The 20,126-nt window shown below is 40.7% G+C and overlaps 1 protein-coding gene across 1 annotated transcript in view; it reads left to right on the top strand.

The window, feature by feature from the left end:
• Nucleotides 1-20,126, top strand: part of LOC145408687 (hemicentin-1-like) — a 416,603-nt gene that overhangs the window by 264,566 nt on the left and 131,911 nt on the right. Inside the window, exon 8 of the mRNA XM_080279363.1 lies at nt 43-124. Within this exon, the coding sequence (XP_080135489.1) occupies nt 43-124 (82 nt within the window). The remainder of the gene's footprint in view (nt 1-42; nt 125-20,126) is intronic.

The raw sequence follows: 20,126 nt of genomic DNA, 5'->3' as shown, positions 1-20,126 counted from the left end.
TTATTCTTACTGTACTCTTTTTCCCTCTTTCCCCCTCCATAGGTGTCGAGTGGTCGGTGCGTCTCCAGAACCTGTGGTTCAGTGGTGGCTTGGTGGTCGACAGCTGAGCCCAACTACACCCCTGGTACGTGTAGCTTCAATCAGTGGTGTATACCTAAGTGTGCTGTGAAAAATATATATATATATATATATATATATATATATATATATATATATATATATATATATATATATATATATATATATATATATATATATATATCCAATCCTACGTTGCCCCATGAGGAGCGTAGGAGCCATGGGCTAGGCAGTTGGTCCTGACATTTAATATGAGAGTGACCAGCGTCACTCATCCCTAAGTGGCATTACGTGAGCAATAAACCCCAACCACCCCTTGGATATAAACCTTGACCGGCTCAATCAGATTGGAGCACAATAATTACCCGCTAAACCGCCAGGCTCCAAAATTTGGTTATATGGTTACCACCCAGCGTAGTAAATGGTTTCCTGGTGTACAGGAAACCATTTGGCTTGTCACTCAGTGAAGAGTCACCCACGGGCAGAAGGAAGAGGAAAGAATGAAGGAATGAAAGACAGAGGAGGGAGTGTAAAGTCACCCGCAGGCAGAAAGACGAGGAAAGAATGAAGGAAAGAAAGACAGAAGAAGATGGAAGGAAAGAAGGATGGAGGAGAGGACAGGGCAGACATCCGTGAGCAGCACTACATTGAGTGAGTGGATGGTGAGCACCCCCAACTACCACAATATATATATATATATATATATATATATATATATATATATATATATATATATATATATATATATATATATATATAATTTCCTGTGACACCCCACGGGATGCATAGGGCCTCGATGAACTCTCTCCACCAATATTTGTCTCTTGCCATCTCCTTCAGGTCCCACCAACACTCCTCTCCTGCTTCTCTTTTCATTGTCCTCAACCAGGTTTCCCTCGGCCTACCTCTACCTCTTCTTCCTCTAGCAGTCCACTCTGGCACATCCTGTATTAAACTACCTTCTTTTCTGTATATGTGCCCCAGTCACTTCCAGCGAGACAGTCTCACATATTCATTAACTAGTTCCACTCTCGTAATATCCCTTACTCTTTCATTTGTAACTCTGTCTTGCCACTTTACCCCAAGAATCCTTCTCAGTATTTTATTCTCAGATCCTAATACTTTCTGATCTGTTACAATTGTACTGTACCGTGACTCATGCCCATAAATTTAAATTGGTCTAACCATGGACTTGTAAATTTTCGCTTTAGTATGTACCGAAAGCATATTATTATTCCAAACAGATTTCAACATTCCAACAGCTCGCCAGGCCTGTCTAATCTTCTCCTCAATTTCATTGTTTAATGATCCATTAGATGATACAATCGTTCCCAGATATTTAAAGTTTTCTACATTCTTCACCACATTATTCCCAATTATACAATTGATTTGGTTCTCCACGTTCATATTAATAATTTCAGTTTTTCCACAATTTATTACCAATCCCACTTTTTCTTCTTCCTCCACCGGACAATCAAGCACCCTCTGCATCTCGTAAATACTTCTGCAAATCAGATACAATATTATCAGCATAGTCCAAATCCATCAGCTTCTTATTTTCTTTCCAGTTAATTCCTGCACCAGTTCTCCTTACAACCTTTCTCATAACATAATCCATAACCAAAACAAACAGCAATGGCGAAAGAACTCCTCCTTGAATCACTTCTGACCTAACTTGAAATGGATCACTCAAAGAACCACCCAGCCTTACCTTACAAAAAGAACCTTCATGCAGGCTTCTAATAATATTTACAAACTTTTCTGGTATACCATAGAATCTCATAATTTTCAACATAGCTCCACGTGAAACACTATCAAACTCCTTTTCAAAATCCACAAAACACATGTTAAGTGGCATTTTCATCTCATTAGCTTGTTGCATTAAATGCCTTACGATAAAAATCTGATCATTACAACCTCAACCCATTCTAAATCCCGCTTGTTCTTCTCTTAAAATTTTATCAATTACTGGCTCTATTCTGTTCAACAAGATTTTGGAAAAGACTTTTACAACTACAGGTGTCAAAGTTATCCCCCTCCAATTGCCACACACACTTAAATCTCCCTTTTTCGGTATTTTTATAATCACTCCATTTTTCCAGTCTTCTGGAATTCCACCATTATCCCAAGCCACATTAAAAAGTTTCAAAAGCGCATTCATCAACTCGTCATTTTCCACTTTAAGCATTTCAGGAATTATTTCATCCTTTCCTGGGGCCTTAAAATTCTTTAACTCCTTTATAGATTTTGCTACCTCTTCCAAGGTTATATCCCCTGTATCTATCTGCAAATCTCTCTCGGCTGGCAAAATGTCCTCTTCAGCTGGGATTGGTCTATTTAGAACAGATTCAAAGTGCTCTTTCCACCTTCCTTTTATATCCAAATCTTTAGTCATCAAATTACCATTTCTGTCACATACAGGTATTTCCTTCCTTCTCTTTTCAGTCCCAGTTAACTCCTTTATGGCCTGATATGCTGCTCTTGTGCTCTGACCGTCATTTTTACTTAATTTCTGTCTCTGTTACCTTTTCATCATATAACCTCCTCTTATCACTCCTAACGAGTCTTTTTACTTCAGAATGTAAACTCCAGTACTTTGCTCTAAGTACTTCAACTACCTGGCCATCAACATGTTGTTCTTCACTTCTTAACTTAGCCTTTTTCCTTTTCTGTATTGCATTCCATGTTTCATCTGGCATCCACTTTTTCCTTCTCGCTTTTCCCTTTTTCTTAATAGTAACCTTAGCACTCTCATGCAAAACCTCTTTTACCTCTCTCCATCTTTGATTAATATCATTGTCTTCAGATTCCTTCAAGGTCTGCAGAACTAGAAACCTGTTCCTACATTCCCACCGAAACTATTCCTTCGTGTTCTCATCGCTTCTCAGCTCATCAAAATCACTATTATTACCTCCTGTACAATTACCATTAACGTTTCTCTTAAGTTTTACTTTAATCTTTGACACAACAAGTTGACGATCATTACCTATATCTGCCCCTCTCCTTACGCAAACATCTTGCAGATAATTCCTATGCCTTCTGCTAATTGCAATGTGGTCAATCTGGTTACAGTATTTACCACATGGTGAAATCCAAGTAGTCTTATGTATTTTTCTATGCTCAAAGATAGTTCCACCAATTATAAGGTCATTTGCCAAACAAAAGCTTCCAAATCGCATCCCATTTTCGTTTCTTATACCAACACCCTCCTTACCCATACACTCTTCAAAGCCGTCCCTACTACTGCCAACAATCGCATTAAAATCACCAACGCAAACTAACACATCATGTCTTGCCTCTCTTTTCATTACATCCTGCAGCTTCTCATAAAAGTCATCCTTCATTTCATAAGCAGCCTCATTTATCAGAGCGTACCCTGCAACCATACTGATATTACCATGGTCAGATTTTAAACGAGCATAAAGCAAGCGCTCATTAATTGGTTCAAACTCACATACTGCCTTACAAGCATCTCTACTCAGCAGTAAGCCTACTCCTTGGTAATGATTTCCATCACTCCTACCAGAAACCAGCATAGTAATACCATCTTCCAAATTCATTTTATCAACTCCAAGCAACCTCATTTCTGTAAGAGCACAAATATCCATCTTGTATTCCTTGAACACTGAAATAAGCTCTTCCATTTTACCAGCCTGACTGAGAGTTCAAACATTCCAGTTTCCTATTTTTAAGGTTCTTTTTGGATGTATAAACTTATTTCTACACCGTGGGATTCTTAGCACCCCCTGCCCACTTAAGGGCTGCACGGAACTGAGGGCCATTGCTTCATAACCAGAGTTCATCAAGATTTCTTAGGCAGAATAATATTTTACCCTGAAGCCAATGCTAGTGGCTCGCAGGAACCAGACAGTGGAGAGAGGAAATTAACTAAATGAAAGTAAAATGCAGAGGGTTTGGACAGACAAAGTACAAGGGAAAGAAAGAGAGCAAAGAGAATGTAGATAAAACCGTCCCTTTTAGTCGCCTCTTACGACAAGCAGGGAATACTGGGGAAGTATTCTATCCCCCCTTCCCCAGGGGGAATATATATATATATATATATATATATATATATTAGCGATGATTAAGTGTTTGTTAATTGTAACTGATAAGTGTAAGTGTCTGTGAACCTGGTAATGTTAGTGTAAATGTAGGTGAAACAAAACATATATAGTTCTCCGTATCACACCAAACACAGTACAACACAGAACACTGCCATTATATGGAAGGCAGAAGAATTGGAATTATTAAGTGTTATCTGATCATCACTCTACACTCTACAGAAAGAATGACGTGATATAACACCCATTTCACGGGGAGGAAACAAAGAATACTAATAAGCAAAGTCCGCAAAGCGTGGAAATATGGGAGGCTGTTGGCATGATAAAACGGTATGTATGATTCATATTGTAGTGATGTATATCACTGAGATATGTTGTGATTTATGTTACAGTGGCTTCTACTCGCCATTTCTGTATTTGTGATTCATAAAGGGATTTATATTGGTGATTTAGGCCATAGTCTGTGGTATATATATATTATTTTTGTCACCTCAAAACTATTTACTCAGGTTACGAAGGAATGACCGTAGTGATGGGAATAGGGTGATGGAAGGAAAAAAATACAAGAAAATAATAATAATAATAATACTCTGTCTGCGAACCGTTGAACAATACGTGCTGGTGGTAGTGGTGGAAGTTCACCTCAATATATCGGGTGCGTGTGATTTATATTTTTACTTGTTGCTTCTAAACCCGTTTTATCAAGATAAGAGCAAGATAAAAGCAAAAGGGATATCGGCATGAAGAAAACTATAAGATGAGGCTTAAGAAGATTTGCAAACTACGGCCATCATAGTAAAGCAGCTGTTCTCATCCTTTTTCAGGTTGAGCCCCCTTTAACCTTGGTCCACATATCCACCCCTCCCACCCACCCCCAGCTTCTTACCATAAAATAACTAAAAAGTTAATTATTACAGTTATTTTTTGCCACAGGTTTAAGTGGACGTTAGCCCAGTTGAATACAGACTAAATTAGCCGTTCTGTAAACCACTATCCCCCTTTTCGGAGTAGGGGAGGGGAGGGGGGGAGTTGAGTGATATCAGACATTGAAGCCACCAGGTTTGGTGCCACCAGGTGAAGATATCTTTCTTCTGGACCCATATCGTTCAAAAAGAAATAAGAACTTTGTCTGCTATTATTTAATTCATATTTAACCCGTACAATCCCGCCGTCGGCATGGTGCCGACGGTACAAAACGTCTCGAGTAATCCCAGCGACATGATGGTGCCAACAGCATAATTCGAGCACTGTAGCACATCTCTGACTGCTTCCATCTAGCTAATTTTTTGCTAAGGAGTAGCTTAATGTATTGGCAACATTGTGCACAAGCACTTGTAGCACTGAGTTTGGCTCTGCATGGCTGGGTAACATCAGTGTGCCACTGTCCGTTACAGCGTTAGAATATCTGGGAAGTTACGCCATTTTTCCGCCTCACTGGGCTGGAGGAGGTAGTTGACACTATCACATGGACCCTCTGTCCCTTCATTTAATGATTCTATGGAAGAGGAAGACCTGGACTACTCTTCTGGAGAGGAGTATGAGCCAGTGGAGAAGGATGTTGTGAACGGGGATTCCCCCATTCTCCTACCCCGTTCTCTCTCATCCCGCCCAGCTGGGTGGGAAACCATAGCTCACGGCTTGGGAAACTGGGCTAGAAACACGATGGACGGCCATCCTGCACTTATTTCTCCTATAAGGAGTACTTTTTTTTGCATTTCCTTGATTTATATGTCCTTTTGCATTGTTTTATGCAATAAATTTTTTTTCGGTTTTTGGTCTGGGATTGTGTGGGTATAAAATTGCAAAAATGCCTGGGATGGCACGGGTGAAACAAGGACACCCAAGCTACTTTACAGAACACAATGCCATATATATATATATATATATATATATATATATATATATTTAATACTGATGCGATGCTGCTGATTTTGAATGCTAAGCCGCGTGTCAGATAGGACAACGCAGACCATTATAGTATTCAGTAGTTTCTTCATGGTAAATAACACCTTCATGTTGTCACTAGCATTACTGCTTATTTTAAAATACTACATGGTCACTAACATCAAATACTCAGAAAACATCACTGCAAGGTCATGGTTATCACCACAACATGCTCGTGGTCATAAACACTATACCTCATACCAATTAATCTGACCAGGCATGTATGGCAACACTGTTCCTGCCGAGATTCTGATTGGCTGGAGGTGTTTGTTCGATTTCATTGTTGCATAAACCGATACTCTATTTATTATCAAATGTGATACTGAGTTTGTTGACAATACAATCGTCAAAAGCAATACGAAATCCTTTATATACTTAACAACATTGAAATTTTCGTAGGATGGTAGGAATATGAGTCAACAAAGTATTATAACAGTCCAAGTCAAGGTCAGCATTCGACCAATTCCTTTAAATCTCCGACACTCCGTAATATAACAGAATATTAAGGAAACCTGCATAATCTAAGCGTTGGTATAACACACATTTAAATTATAAGATCAGTCCGCACCCTTAAATCGTGCCACAACTCTGAATAATGAAAAATTCTAATGAAAAGACGAGTTCTGCGGGGAGAGAGGTTTGAAAAAATTGCGAAAATCAGAGTAGGCTAAAGGAAAACTATTTCATTATATCTCCTCTATTATCACAGTACGGACTGATCTTTAAAAAATATAAATGTGGTATACCAACGCTTAGATTATGCAGGTTTCCTTAATTTTCTGTTATATTACGGAGTGTCGGAGATTTAAAGGAATTGTTCGAATGTTGACCTTGACTTGGACTGTTATAATACTTTGTTGACTCATATTCCTACCATCCTACGAAAATTTCAATGTTGTTAAGTATATAACGGATTTCGTATTGCTTTTGATGATTGTATAGTCGACAAACTCAGTATCACATCTGATAATAAATAGAGTATCGGTTTATGCAACAACGAAATCGAACAAACACCTCCAGCCAATCAGAATCTCGGCAGGAACAGTGTTGCCATACATGCCTGGCCAGATTCATTGGTATGAGGTATACCAACTGGTCATGAAGCATTACCAATGGGTCATAAACTTTTCCATATGATCATAAAAAAAGAACCCTACAGTCATAAATATCAAATCTACACGTGCTTGTTCATTATCATACACACCACAGCATGGTCGTAGAACAGCACCTCAGAGTCACAAAAATCAAACAAACTCATGTATGTTTGAAATATCATTTTTCTTTGCCAACAGTCCTTGTTATGGAACACAAAGCAATATGCATCCTTTCAGTTTGCAGACATACCAACAATTATTATCTCCGCCAAGGAGGTTACGTTTTTGCCGGTGTTTGTTTGTTTGTTTGTTTGTTAGCTAGCAGGATTACTCAAAAAGTTATGAACGGATTATGACGAAAGTTAGTGGAAGGGTGGGCCATGGGCCAAGGTAGAAATTGTTAAATTTTGGACCTGGATCCGGAGTATCCCTTACAATACTTCCAAAAGTTCTCAATGAATTACAGTGGAATTCTGTGGAAAGGTGGGCCATGGACCAAGAAAGAAATTATTAAATTTTAGGGAGGGTCCGGATCTGGATCCCATATCCACGGATCCGAATCCGGACCCTTTTTAATGGCCTTGGTGGAGATATACGCTCTCTGAGTGATTTCTAGGTATAGTTTCTTTCACATAACCCATCATCAGTCAATCAAAGAATCAAATATGTGAGTGCGAGAGACAGGAAGCCGTCACTGGTAGACGTGTTGAGATACTGACATTTGTAGTTTGTGAAATATTAAATAAATATTGAATATGACAGGACAAATTATGTACGGATTAGGAACGAAAACAGAGGAAGAGACAACCCCTTGGCATTTGCGCAAGTTGAAGCTTCTAATAATATCTAAAGTACATCCGACAGGTCAGTATGATGAAATAAACCAGTATTAACATCATACTGACTTGCCAGAATTTGATCATCGTTAATTTTCTGTCGAGACGACCAGATTTGAGAACAGACAGCCGGAAGGCGACCAGGCGATAGACAATGAAGGAATCAACTTAATACATGAGTACTTAGAAAAAAATGCTTTGAAGGCTGGAACAGAGACAGAATATGAATAATGAATATAAATCAATTGTTCATAATGACACACACACACACACACACACACACACACACACACACACACACACACACACACACATGCACACACACACACATGCACACACACACACATGCACACACACACACAATTGATTAGGCCACTCTATTTTCCACCAAGTCCTCAGTTTCTCTTGGAAACTGCTCACAACCCCATAGGGAGGCATGCCCCCCAGTTTGAGAACCTCTGTACTAAATAGTTAGCGGAGACTGTACCTAATCTCATGAGTAAGGAGGTTCTCTCCTAAACCAAGTCAAACTGTCTGGCACAGGCAACTCAGATATACTACTAAAGATGCTGCCGTAATATAGGGTTTAATGGAGGAGTTAATACATAACTTGATGTGGCTGTTAAAAAATAGAAGGGAGTAATAGCAGTTGGTGAAAATGTAGGAAAGAAAGAGTATGATTGTGTGGGAACCATTGGAATATGTGTTGGGGAGCTGTTCACGTTAACTTGCCCCAGATTTTTGTCCTTTTTCAACTTATTTCATGTAACTCGATGGGAGAATTACAAAGTACTACAGATTAGCATCGTTTCTATACCTCAAATTTGCTACTACCAGTCTGCTTTAGTATTCATCAATTGTTGCATTTGTGCATTCAGAATGAAGGAATGGCTTCTGGCCAAGATTAATGAAAAAAAGTACAGTAAGTAAAGACTGTATTAACCGACCGTGTCCCGTTGACTTTTATATATGTCCAAACGTTTTGTCACTGTGACTCCCGTTGATGTATATAAATGCGCCACAATTGCAAGGATTGTCATTTGCACATTTTTCAAATTCGCGTGTGATTTTTGGTACATATACACTGGACACCTTCCCCTACAAGATGCCAGGCAGGGATAATGCCTTAGTCCGCATGACCTCCCCCCCTCTGCACACCATTGTCTCAGCAATTCACCTATTCCCAGTGACCTGGCCAGTAAAGACATCTCGTGCCACAGTACGAAATTCAAGGCCAGAGTGATTCCCCAATCGATGACAATGTGGAGGACAGTGTTTATGTAGCATTAGAGGAAGAAACAGTCAGAAGTGATGATCAGGTAATGCAGCCGAAAAAGGTCAGGTATGTTGATGTGTTTGGTGAGTGAAACAATGCTTATATTGCCTAAATTATTGTGTGAAAGCCAATATACTTTCGTACTACAAGTAAATTCGTAGCAAATAAATAAATAAATACCGTTTATGAGTGGTGTGGAATAGTTACCGTCCCATAGAACTTGTTTTCTTTGGAGCCAGCCTGATAGAAAACCCAGTAAGATAAGGGGTACTGCTACCTGTATTCGTTTTCGTTTTCGTTTTTAAAGGCTCCAACATGCTTGCATGTGTCGGCCTTGGTCACCTAATGGCGGCTCTCCACGCTGCACGATCCATTGCAGCCTCCCTGTTCAGTCCCTTAACCCTGAGGTCACACTTAATGACCTCGTCCCATGTCTTTCTCGGTCTACCCCTCATAACCCCACCCCCAATATTAACACTTCTCACCTTCCTCACCCAATTATCATCCCCCATCCTCTCCACATGTCCAAACCATCTCAATCTACCCCTCCTCATCACAACACCAATACACTCCAGTCCCATCCTACCTCTCAACTCTTCCATCATAAACCCAGCCCCTCCAGGCCTTGGACGCTGGGACGCACTGCACATCCACCTAATCATTGTCATTTCTGTACGTCTGAGCCGGCAAATGTCTTCCTTCTTCACTGCCCAGGTCTCACTACCATACAACATTACGCTCCTAACACATGCTGCATACAAAGATCCCTTAGCACATAGGGAGAGTCCTCTCAGTGTCAGGAGAGGCAAGAGCTCCCTGAACTTCTTCCAACCACTTCTCACCCTAGCCACAGAGCTAGCTCCAGCCTCACCTCCACCACACAACATGTCTCCCAAATAACAAACACTCAAGAGATTCACCAGCAAATTCAATCCTTTCACGCCTGACAATCTCCATCTGCTCACCCCGACACCCCGTACACATAAAATCAACATTATCTTGCAGTCTACCTCTGATACCACTACATCTCTTATGCACCAATTTATCACACACACTGCACAAGATGGGATTACTTCCCACGCCCTTGTGGCAAACTGCACATGGCCACTCTCCCTCGTCTTTGACAGTACCACCACCAACCCTAGATATCATCACTTTTGTTTTATCTGCATTTACCCTTAAGCCCTTGTGCCCCATAACATCTCTCCACTTCCTAAACCTTTCCTCCACCTCCCTTTTGTTCTCTGCAATCAACACCAAATCATCAGCATACAACAACTCCCACGGGCGTCCATTTCTAAAATCACATGAAAGGGCTTCAAGTACCATGATAAACAACATGGGACTCAAGACTGACCCCTGATGCACACCAACATTCACGGAAAACTCATCACTCAAATCTCCATTCACTCTTACCTGGGTGTGAGCATCCACATACATAGCCATAACCACCCTAACCAGCCACTCCTCCAAGCCAAGCTTTCTCATTGCCCACTTCACCACCTCTCTAGGGACTCTGTCAAAGGCCTTTTCCAAATCAACAAAAACAAAATAAAGATCCCTTCTCCTACCAATATATTTTTCCTGAAGCTGTCGAACAATGAATATAGCATCAGTGGTCCCCCTACCTGGCATAAACCCAAACTGCATCTCATCAATATTCACTCTTTCTCTAATCATACCTTCTAAAACTCTCTCCATTACCTTCATTATCTGATCTAAAAGCTTTATACCTCTATAATTTCCTCTTTCCAGGGCATCACCCTTCCCTTTATACACATTTACAATTACACTCTTCAGCCAATCATCTGGGACAAATCATAAATAATCCTATTTATCAGGTCAGTGACTAAACTCACCCCTATATCGCCTGAGGCCTTCAGCACCCTCATCCTGCCTATTGCCTCACTCACAGTAGCAGTATCAATCAAAGGCCAAGGGCCAGACACTGGATCTGCGGTTCCAAACCTTCCCTGTCCCGGTCAAACTCTTCATTCAACAACCGGTTATAATGCTCTCTCCATGCATCTTTAATATCCTCACTGTTCACCACTACCCTTCTTTCATCATTCTTCACACACTGCTCACCTATAATATCCCGATTATCCCTCTTCACTTGACCTGCCACCCTATTCTGTATTTTAAACCTCAGGTGAGCGATTTCTCGATGAATTTTCGATGTATCTCACCAAAAGCAGAGGTTTGAGCCAAAAATTGTTTTTTCCAAAATTGGTTGGGATTGGGGGGAGTCAGTGGTGGCAGATCGGTTGGGTCGCGGCGGGTTAATGGAAGTTTAGAAATAGTAAGTAAGCAATGTCCGTATTATTGGAAGTTTGGAAATGGTTAATGAGAAGTTGTTAAGAAAGAGTTAACTAAGATACCTGGTAATCAATGAAAGAAAGACAAGGCGGTAGGTGACGACAGCCAGCTCTAAGTGGAGCAAGCTTTGTCAGCGACCTGATGTAAGTTTCATAACTAAAAGTCATTTCTATATGGAGGTACTCCAGAGCAACATTCTACCCAAGAATCAAGGCCCTGGCTTAATCTTCTAAATGTTTCGCTCACACAAAGTCATAATTTTGGTGCTCTTCATACTTTCTGCACTTGATGACCTTTGTCCCTGACCTGGTGGATATAGGTCAAGCATGTATGAAGCACACTTGTAGTACTCATTAACGTCTATAAGAATGCAAAGTTTTCATTCGATTCCATCCACCCTCAGTGGAGCTAGGGAACTTGAAATTCGTGGAATGGCCCACTAGAGGCACAACTTCTAGGTGGCACGGCCAGCGACTGGATGTGAGTTTCGGCACTAAATGTCATTTTTGTTTGGAGGTACTCCAGTGCAACATTCCTTCCAAGATTCATGTCCCTGGCTTAATAATCTTCGGAGCCTTAGCATTTTGCGCGAGCATAATCGTTTTTTTTGGCTATTTTCACATTTTCGCATTTGATGACCATTGACCCCTGACCTGTGGCATATAAGTGTATAATAGAAAGTTGTAGTACTAGTGAATGTCTATAAACATGCAAACTTTCATTCAATTCCATGGAGCTGCTGGGGTATTAGAAGCAGCATTTTTGAAAACCCGTATTGGTTGCTAGGGACACTGAGGCCAATCTTTGCAGGGTTGCCACTCGAAAACTGGAGGAGAGATGGGAAAAATGGATGATAGGGAATGACCTCAAGATTAACCCGCCCCATCCCGACGTTTTCTGGGCAGTGGTATGCCCCAGTCCCAACATTTTTGGACCTTTTTTTTTTTTTGGCTCAAACATCCGCTTTTGGTGGGAAACATCGAAAATTCATAGAGAAATCGCTCACCTGAGGTTTAAAATACTCGATCTAGGTACGAGTACCTCCTTACCTGACTGGGTTTTCTAACAGGCTGGCACCAAAGAAAACGAGTTCTATGGGAGGGTAACTATTTTATCCACTTATAAACAGTATTTATTTATTTACTTGGTACGAATTTATATGTAGTACAAGAGTATATTGGTTTTCAAACAGTAATATAGGCATTATAAGCATTGTTTCACTCACTAACTCATCACCATTCATGACCTTTTTTCCCACATTACCTGATCATCATTTCTGACTGTTTCTTCCTCTAATGCTATGTAAACTTTGTCCTCCACATTGTCATCGATTGGGGAATCACTCTGGCCCTGAATGTCTTTATTGGCCAGGTCACTGGTAACAAGTGAATTGCCGAGACAATGGCGTGCAGGGGGGGGGAGAGGATATGCGGTGTAAGGCATTGTCCCTGCTTGGCATCTTGTAGAGGAATAGAGGAAGGTGTCCCGTGTATACGTGCCAAAAATCACTTGCGAAATCACTTGCGAAAATTGAAAATTGTGCAAATTAGGGACCTTGCAATGTTGCTGCGTTAATTTACGTCTCCTGGATATGAGTGCACATCATGTGAGGACGTGAATTCACGTCTCCGGGACGTGGCGGGTTAAGCCTAAAGAAGTCAAAGCTTTCTACACCCATTAGTAATACTTCTATAGCCCAAATCGTGAAAAGTACTAAAAAAGCATTTTTTTTTTTTCGGCTACTAAGCAATGAGTAGTTACCTAGCAACGAAAACCTTGCAGACACAGCTAGGTCATAGACTGGTCATTTTGTTCAAATTTGATGGAATCAGTTAAGTCTGAAGGGTAGGAGTGCCTGCCACAATTAAACAAGAAAACAAGAAAAAAAGAAAGAAAATGCAGCTAACAATAAGGGCAGCATGGAGCAGACCAAAACAAACAGATAATAACAGTTGGCAAAACTTACAAGGTATGGGAAAAGGAAGAGTGGTGAACTTCTTCATGTCTAGTCTCACGCAGTAGTGTTCATTTCTTGTTACAACTGAATACTGTAGATAGAGAGAGGGAAATTTTAGGCCAAGTTAACATAAAAAGAACACAGCAGAGATAGTGCAAAAAAATAAAAAAGGGGGGATCTTAAAAGCCTGTCAAGATCTGACATAAGGATGGGGCAACATCAGTCGGTTTATTTTCACTTGACGTTGCCGAATTAGGTCACAAATGCAGTTAAATGCTAAGTTGGGTTGCATGAAACTCGATGAGTTATTCTTGTGAGCCAGGAACGAATTTTATTGGTTACTAATCAAAGCAACTACCCACCCTGACTACACGCGACCATCAACTGAGCCATATGTGGTTAGGGATCATTGTCGGAGTGGAATAGATGCTGCAGAATAAAAATCTGTGATGGAGCAGTACCTAGAGAAGGAAATAAGAGAGGGCTGGAAATGACAAGAAAGAGACGATAAGATGTGACTCACCTGAAGTAGTTGGTATCTAGTGTTTGGAAAGGGTGGAGAAGGGGTAATGGCGATGGTAGGAGGGGACGCTCACCATCCACTCACAAGATATCGTGCTGCGTTGAGTGTCTGCCCTTTTCCCTCTTCCTTCCTTCCTCTTCTTTCTTTCCTTCCTTCATTCGTTCCTCATCCTTCTTCCTACTGGTGACTTTACACTTCCTCTTCTGTCTTTCTTTCCTTCATTCTTTCCTTTTCATTCTGCCTATTGGTGACTCTACACTGAATGACAAGCCACATGGTTTCCTGTACACCAGGAAACAATTTCTTATGCCGGGTGTTATCCATATAACTAAATTATGGCGCCTGATGGTTTACTGGGTAATTAATGCGTTCCAATCGGATTGAGCCTCTAGGTTTATATCCAAGGGATGGTTCGGGTTTATTGCTCACATTATACCACTCAGGGATGAGTGAGGCTGGTCACTCTCATCTTTAATGTCAGGACCAACTTGCCTGGCCCCAGGCTCCTACTCTTCTTATAGGGCAACATACTGTAGGATTGGATGATGGATAGATGGATGGAACAGTCATAGAATAATAGGATAGTGAAACAATTAGGTAACGGAAGATTTAACATTGCGGAATGGTTAGAGTGAGACAAGGAAAGACAAATTAAGTTTAGAAAGCACTTAGTCAAAGGCAAAGGCCAGAAGGATGGTCAAGGGACAAAGTAACAAAAGAAGGTCAACTCAAAGAGCTTTTATTCGATTTGGACATGAAATAGTAGAAGGTTAAGGGTCAGGCAATAATGAAGTAACTCGAATTTCGGTCAAAGCTCAAGATCACAGGACAAAATCTAATAACCAGTCACTGGATACGAGCTTTGCGCATATTGTTTTGTGTCATTCTAAAAATGTGTTTTATAGACAAGTGCCAGATATGTCAGTCTCATGGTGATTTTTGAAAAATATCAGTGGAGAGAGAGAGAGAGAGAGAGAGAGAGAGAGAATACAGTGTTTGATTAACTTGCTTTAAGGGGATGAATAAAAGTGTGTGTGTGTGTGTGTGATTTGACTATATATATATCTATCTATCTATGTAATATATATATATATATATATATATATATATATATATATATATATATATATATATATATATATATATATATATTAGTTATAAAAGAACAGAAATGGAGGTGGGCAGGCCATATAGCAAGAATAAGGGATAACCGATGGAGTAAGAGGCTGACGGACTGGACACCAAGAGATTTTAAGCGTAGCAGAAAAAGGCCAGGCAACTGGTGGAGAGATGAATTAGAGAAGTTTGCAGGCAAAACGTGGAGGAGATTGGCTCATTCAAGAAATTCATGGAAAAGGTAAGGGGAGGCCTTTGTTAAGCAGTGGACCTGCAATGGCTGATGATATATATATATATATATATATATATATATATATATATATATATATATATATATATATATATATATATATATATATTAGATAATGATGACGATGAACATGATGAAGGCAATGATGATGATGCACTCCCAGATTTATAGGTGTGGGTGTTGCCTCTCTCTAGAGAACTTCTGATGACGTGTACTCCGCTTTGTGACCGGATGTCCTTCCTTCCGTGAGCTAATGACCCCACGGTGGGATCGGACACTGGGCACCTTTGTCAATCGTGTGTGCTCTGATCCACCAGACAAAGATGGTTACAAGTAGGGTAAGGTATAGTGCGTAGCAATACATTCAGGAAAAGGTGAATACAAAAAGTGAATTCTGGGTGATTGGAGAAAGTGGGAGAAAGGAAAAAGAGAGAACCTATAAAAGTGTAATGTGCACTGTATATATAGTCTCTATTAAGCCCTTCCCTAAAAGTCATGTCTGCATAATTCTTGTTACCTGCCGACTAATACTTTAAGCTCAGCACACACATCTCACCCTGGAGGCGGGAGTTATAGCAGTGCTTAACCCATTCACTACTAGAGAACATTCGCTAGTTGAGGAATATTGTTTTGTGGTGTTCTGTTTATTCCATCAAACCAATGACGTACTTAAATAAATTATCCATGCTTTATCCAGGTTATTTTATTCAACTTTGGGGAGACCATATTTCGTGATGATGTATATGAAGACTATGCCTCACCTTCCCTGTTCAGAAGTGTCAGGTTGTAGCAAGAACTATAGAGTATACAGGGTATTCCACTCTTCGGGGGCCTCAGAATATTTTCATATTTTCGTGACTAATTAACCAGATAAGGGGATGGGTCCATTATGATGTGGCAGGGGTAAACCAGTTTTGCCGTCTGGCCCTGCTCCGGATGTCGCTGATTGCACTGCGCAGTTGACCCTCGTGCGGTGTGGTGCTGTGAGGATCTGTCCCTTCTCCTCTTGGGGCTAAGATACGAATAAATGTGTGTGTGTGGATGATTAAATTGAGAGCGTGTCGTCCTGTCTCGGCTATCTCCCTGTCTTTAGGGGATGCAGTCTATGTATACAGATAGAATTAACCAATTTATGTAAAATTTGGCACACACTTTCCCAATTCATTCACGGCTATACCAAGTTTTGAAAGCGTCCTCCTTCTGCATTCAAACACGATTGAACCCAGATTTCCAGTCAAGCTAATGTTTCGGTGCAACTTATCCTCAGGGACGGCTACATCCTCCCTAATGAAGACTTATTCTAAGTAATCAAGTGTGCTAGGTTTGCTTTTAAACCACTTTCCCTAAATGGGGGGAGGCGGTGGCAGAATCGGTAGAGAGGCGGCTTGCAGTCCTAATGGACCCAGGTTCGAATCCCGGCTAGGGCAGGGAACAGTTTGAGGATTTGAATTTCCTAAAAAGCAGCCTTGTCTGATCTACCAGATGACCCGCCGAAATGTCATAAAAGTACACCAGCTATTTCCAGTACACCAGTCCTGTATGAGACAACCTTTGCATGTATTCAATATGACTGGTGGGTGTTAGCGCCGAAGTGGTGACATGTGGAGATGTAGGAGGACTACTGGGCCCCAAGGAAGACTACTGGGACTTGGGAAGAGGCCCTGAAGCCTTTGCCCAGAGTCGGATACGTTAAAGAAAAAAAAAAAAAAAATGTGACCTCACAGCCAGGGAAAAAAATAATCTTGAGTCAAATCATGAGAAATACAAATATTTGTTCGGTATGGAGTAGGGCAGGATAGAGGGTCAGGGCAGCTGGTGAAAAACAGCATTTCATTCCCAGCATGTCTCTTAAATTCAAATCTGTGGTAGTTCTCAGATCAATATGTAAGTGACTGAAGTTTGTAAGACTTGTGTTTCATTTAAATCCGATGATTTACAAAATTAGCACTATTCTGCAGGGTCCTCAGGATAATGACTCATCTTGCATAAAAGACGTTATCACAGTGAGGCGTCATCAGTTCCTCAAAAGCAAAAGATGCCAAAACAAACCTTTGTAAGCTCTGAAAAAGTAGCTTTCTTATGACGGTTTTCTTTTTCAGGATAGATATTAAATTCAGTTTTAAAAGAGGGAAAGCGTGGTTAAAAGCTGATAATGAGTTTGAGAGAGTTTGTGACACCTGAAGTGATTAAAAAAAGAATGTATAGATGAAAATTAGGGCCAATTCGGTGATGATATTTATTTCTGTTTCCAGGCGATTTCTTTGCCTTAGGACAGACGTACAAACTGAAGAGTTAGAGATAGCCATCATAAGCCACGTCACAACCAATGTCTTTCCTAAACATTAAAAAAAACGTCTGTGAACAAGGATTCATAAAGGGGAAAAGTTCGTCATCGACTGAGATGGAAAGGAATAATTTCTAATCGTTTAGTTCAAAACGTCTCTCTTAAGACGAAACAATCGCATAGAGTTTGAAGAAGCAAACGAGACTGCCAAAAGAACTAAAAATTCACTCGGAGGTAGTTTTGGTACTGATGATATGGCTCTGTGTGCTAGTGAAACCGTGGGTGTTCCAGTGAGAGTGAGAAATAAAAAGAAAATGTTTATGAAGGAGAGACATTTCTAACAACAAAAAGGAAATCGCCCGCCAAAGTGGAAGAGGAGCGTTATGTTTGGACCACCATGTATATACTGATGGGGTTTTAGGGTCTAGACCATATTATCAACCATATACTATTACTTTTATTTTTTTTTTCCCATTACATTACAGAGCGGAAAAAGATATTAAACTATTGGAGTCGCAGGTCCATGACTCTCGACCACAAGCTTAGTAATCCATACTCGCCAGAGAGACAGGCCTGAGGGCTGATGGTCTTGTGTCCCTGAGGCACACGAGTGCAGACCTCACGAGAGAGAATAACGGTCGACATCTCATCCAGGCCACAACAAAACTCTGAAGTTGATGCTTCTTCTCAGAAAGAATCTCTACTAGTCTCAAGAAGAATCTTACCGCCTCTGGATCCATCCCAACTGATGTTATGGGCACAAAAGAAGTAAATCAGGCATCTTGTCAAAAATCTTTCTAATAACTTTACCTCATCATTCTTCTCTCTTTTTTTTCCATTCTGATGGCTTTGCAGCTATTTCTTGTACGGATAAAGCAGAACTCTACACTCAGACTTTCTCCTCCAGTTCCACCTTAGATGATTCCGGTGCTGCTCCTTCATTACTTCCCCCTTCTGACTTCCTCATGCCTTACATTAAAATTTCTTCAGTTGATGTATTTTCTGCCATCATTGGCCCAAAACTAACAACGCATATGGGCCTGACGAAGTCCCTTCTGTTGTCCTCAAGAACAGTGTTTCTGTGCTTACAACCTGCCTAGGTAAACTCTTTCGCCTTTGTCTGTCAACTTATACTTTTCCTTCTTGCTGGAAGTTTGCTCACATTCAGACTGTCTCAAAGAAAGATACCATTCTCATCCCTCTAACTATTGTCCAAATGCTTTAACATCCTGTGTCTCAACAGTTTTCGAGTCTATTCTTAAGAGAATAATTTTTAAGCAACTTTGCTATCGCAACCTTCTTTCTGATCGTCAGTATGGGTTCTGCCAGGGACGCTCCGCTGGCAATCTTCTAACTTTCCCTTTAGACTCCTGGTCATCCTCTTTCGGGACTTTGGCGAAAACTTTGCCATTGCACTTGACATCTCAAAGGCTTTCTATCAAGTCTGGCATAAATCTTTAATTTCCAAACTGCCCTCTTACAGTTTCTATCTTCTACATGTGCCTTCATCTCTAGCTTCCTTTTTGGTCATTCTACAGCTGCTGTTGTAGACGACCACCTTTCTTCTCCAAAAGCTATCAACAGCGGTGTTCCTCAGGGCCCTGTCATATCGCCAACTCTCTTCCCTATATTCATTAATGACCTAAGCTGTCCATCTAACCCTATCCACTCACACGCTGATGACTCCATCCTTTATCTTTCCATTTGCTTCCCACAGCGTCCATCTCAGCAGTTACTCCAACAATCAAGGGATGAGGCTATGGCACACCTAATGTCTGACTTGGCTTATATCTCTGACTGGGGTATATATGATCTTGATGTTTTTACAGCATAAAAAAAACTCAGGTCTTACATCTATCTGCCCGACATATTCCTCCACAGGGGTACCCTCTAATTTTTAACTATTCAGCTGAGTCCTGCATCATCTTTAAATGTACTTGGGGTTTCATTCTCTCGAAATTTATCTTGGAGAGAATATATTTTCTCTCTTGTAAAATCTGCTTTCAAAAGATTGGATGTGCTAAGCCTGCTCCGTGCTTTCTTTGTCACTACACAGTTGTTGACTCTATACACGGGTTTTATTTGCCCCTGTGTAGAGTGTAACTCTTTTGTGTGGGGTGGCTTCCCACATACAGCTCTTCTTAACAAGGTTGAGTATAATGCATTTCGTCCCATTAACTCTCCTCCTCTTACTGGCCCCCTTCAACTTCTTTCTCTTTGCTGCACTGTAGCATGTTTAACTCTTTTCTATCGCTGCTTCAATGGTCACCGCTCCTCTGAACTGTCTCCTTGCATCCCTCCACTACTATGGCGGGTGCAGAGCACGCGTCTAGCACGAACTCTCATCTCTTTTCTGTCCATTACTCCCGGTCCTTCATGTATGCA

The sequence above is a fragment of the Coenobita brevimanus genome, chromosome 78 (assembly GCF_032717465.1).
Source record: "Coenobita brevimanus isolate Jiangsu-jjx chromosome 78, ASM3271746v2, whole genome shotgun sequence".
Classification (NCBI taxonomy): Eukaryota; Metazoa; Arthropoda; class Malacostraca; order Decapoda; family Coenobitidae; genus Coenobita; species Coenobita brevimanus.
Note: the sequence above shows the minus strand (reverse complement) of the source record. Positions and strands in the feature narration are given on the sequence as shown.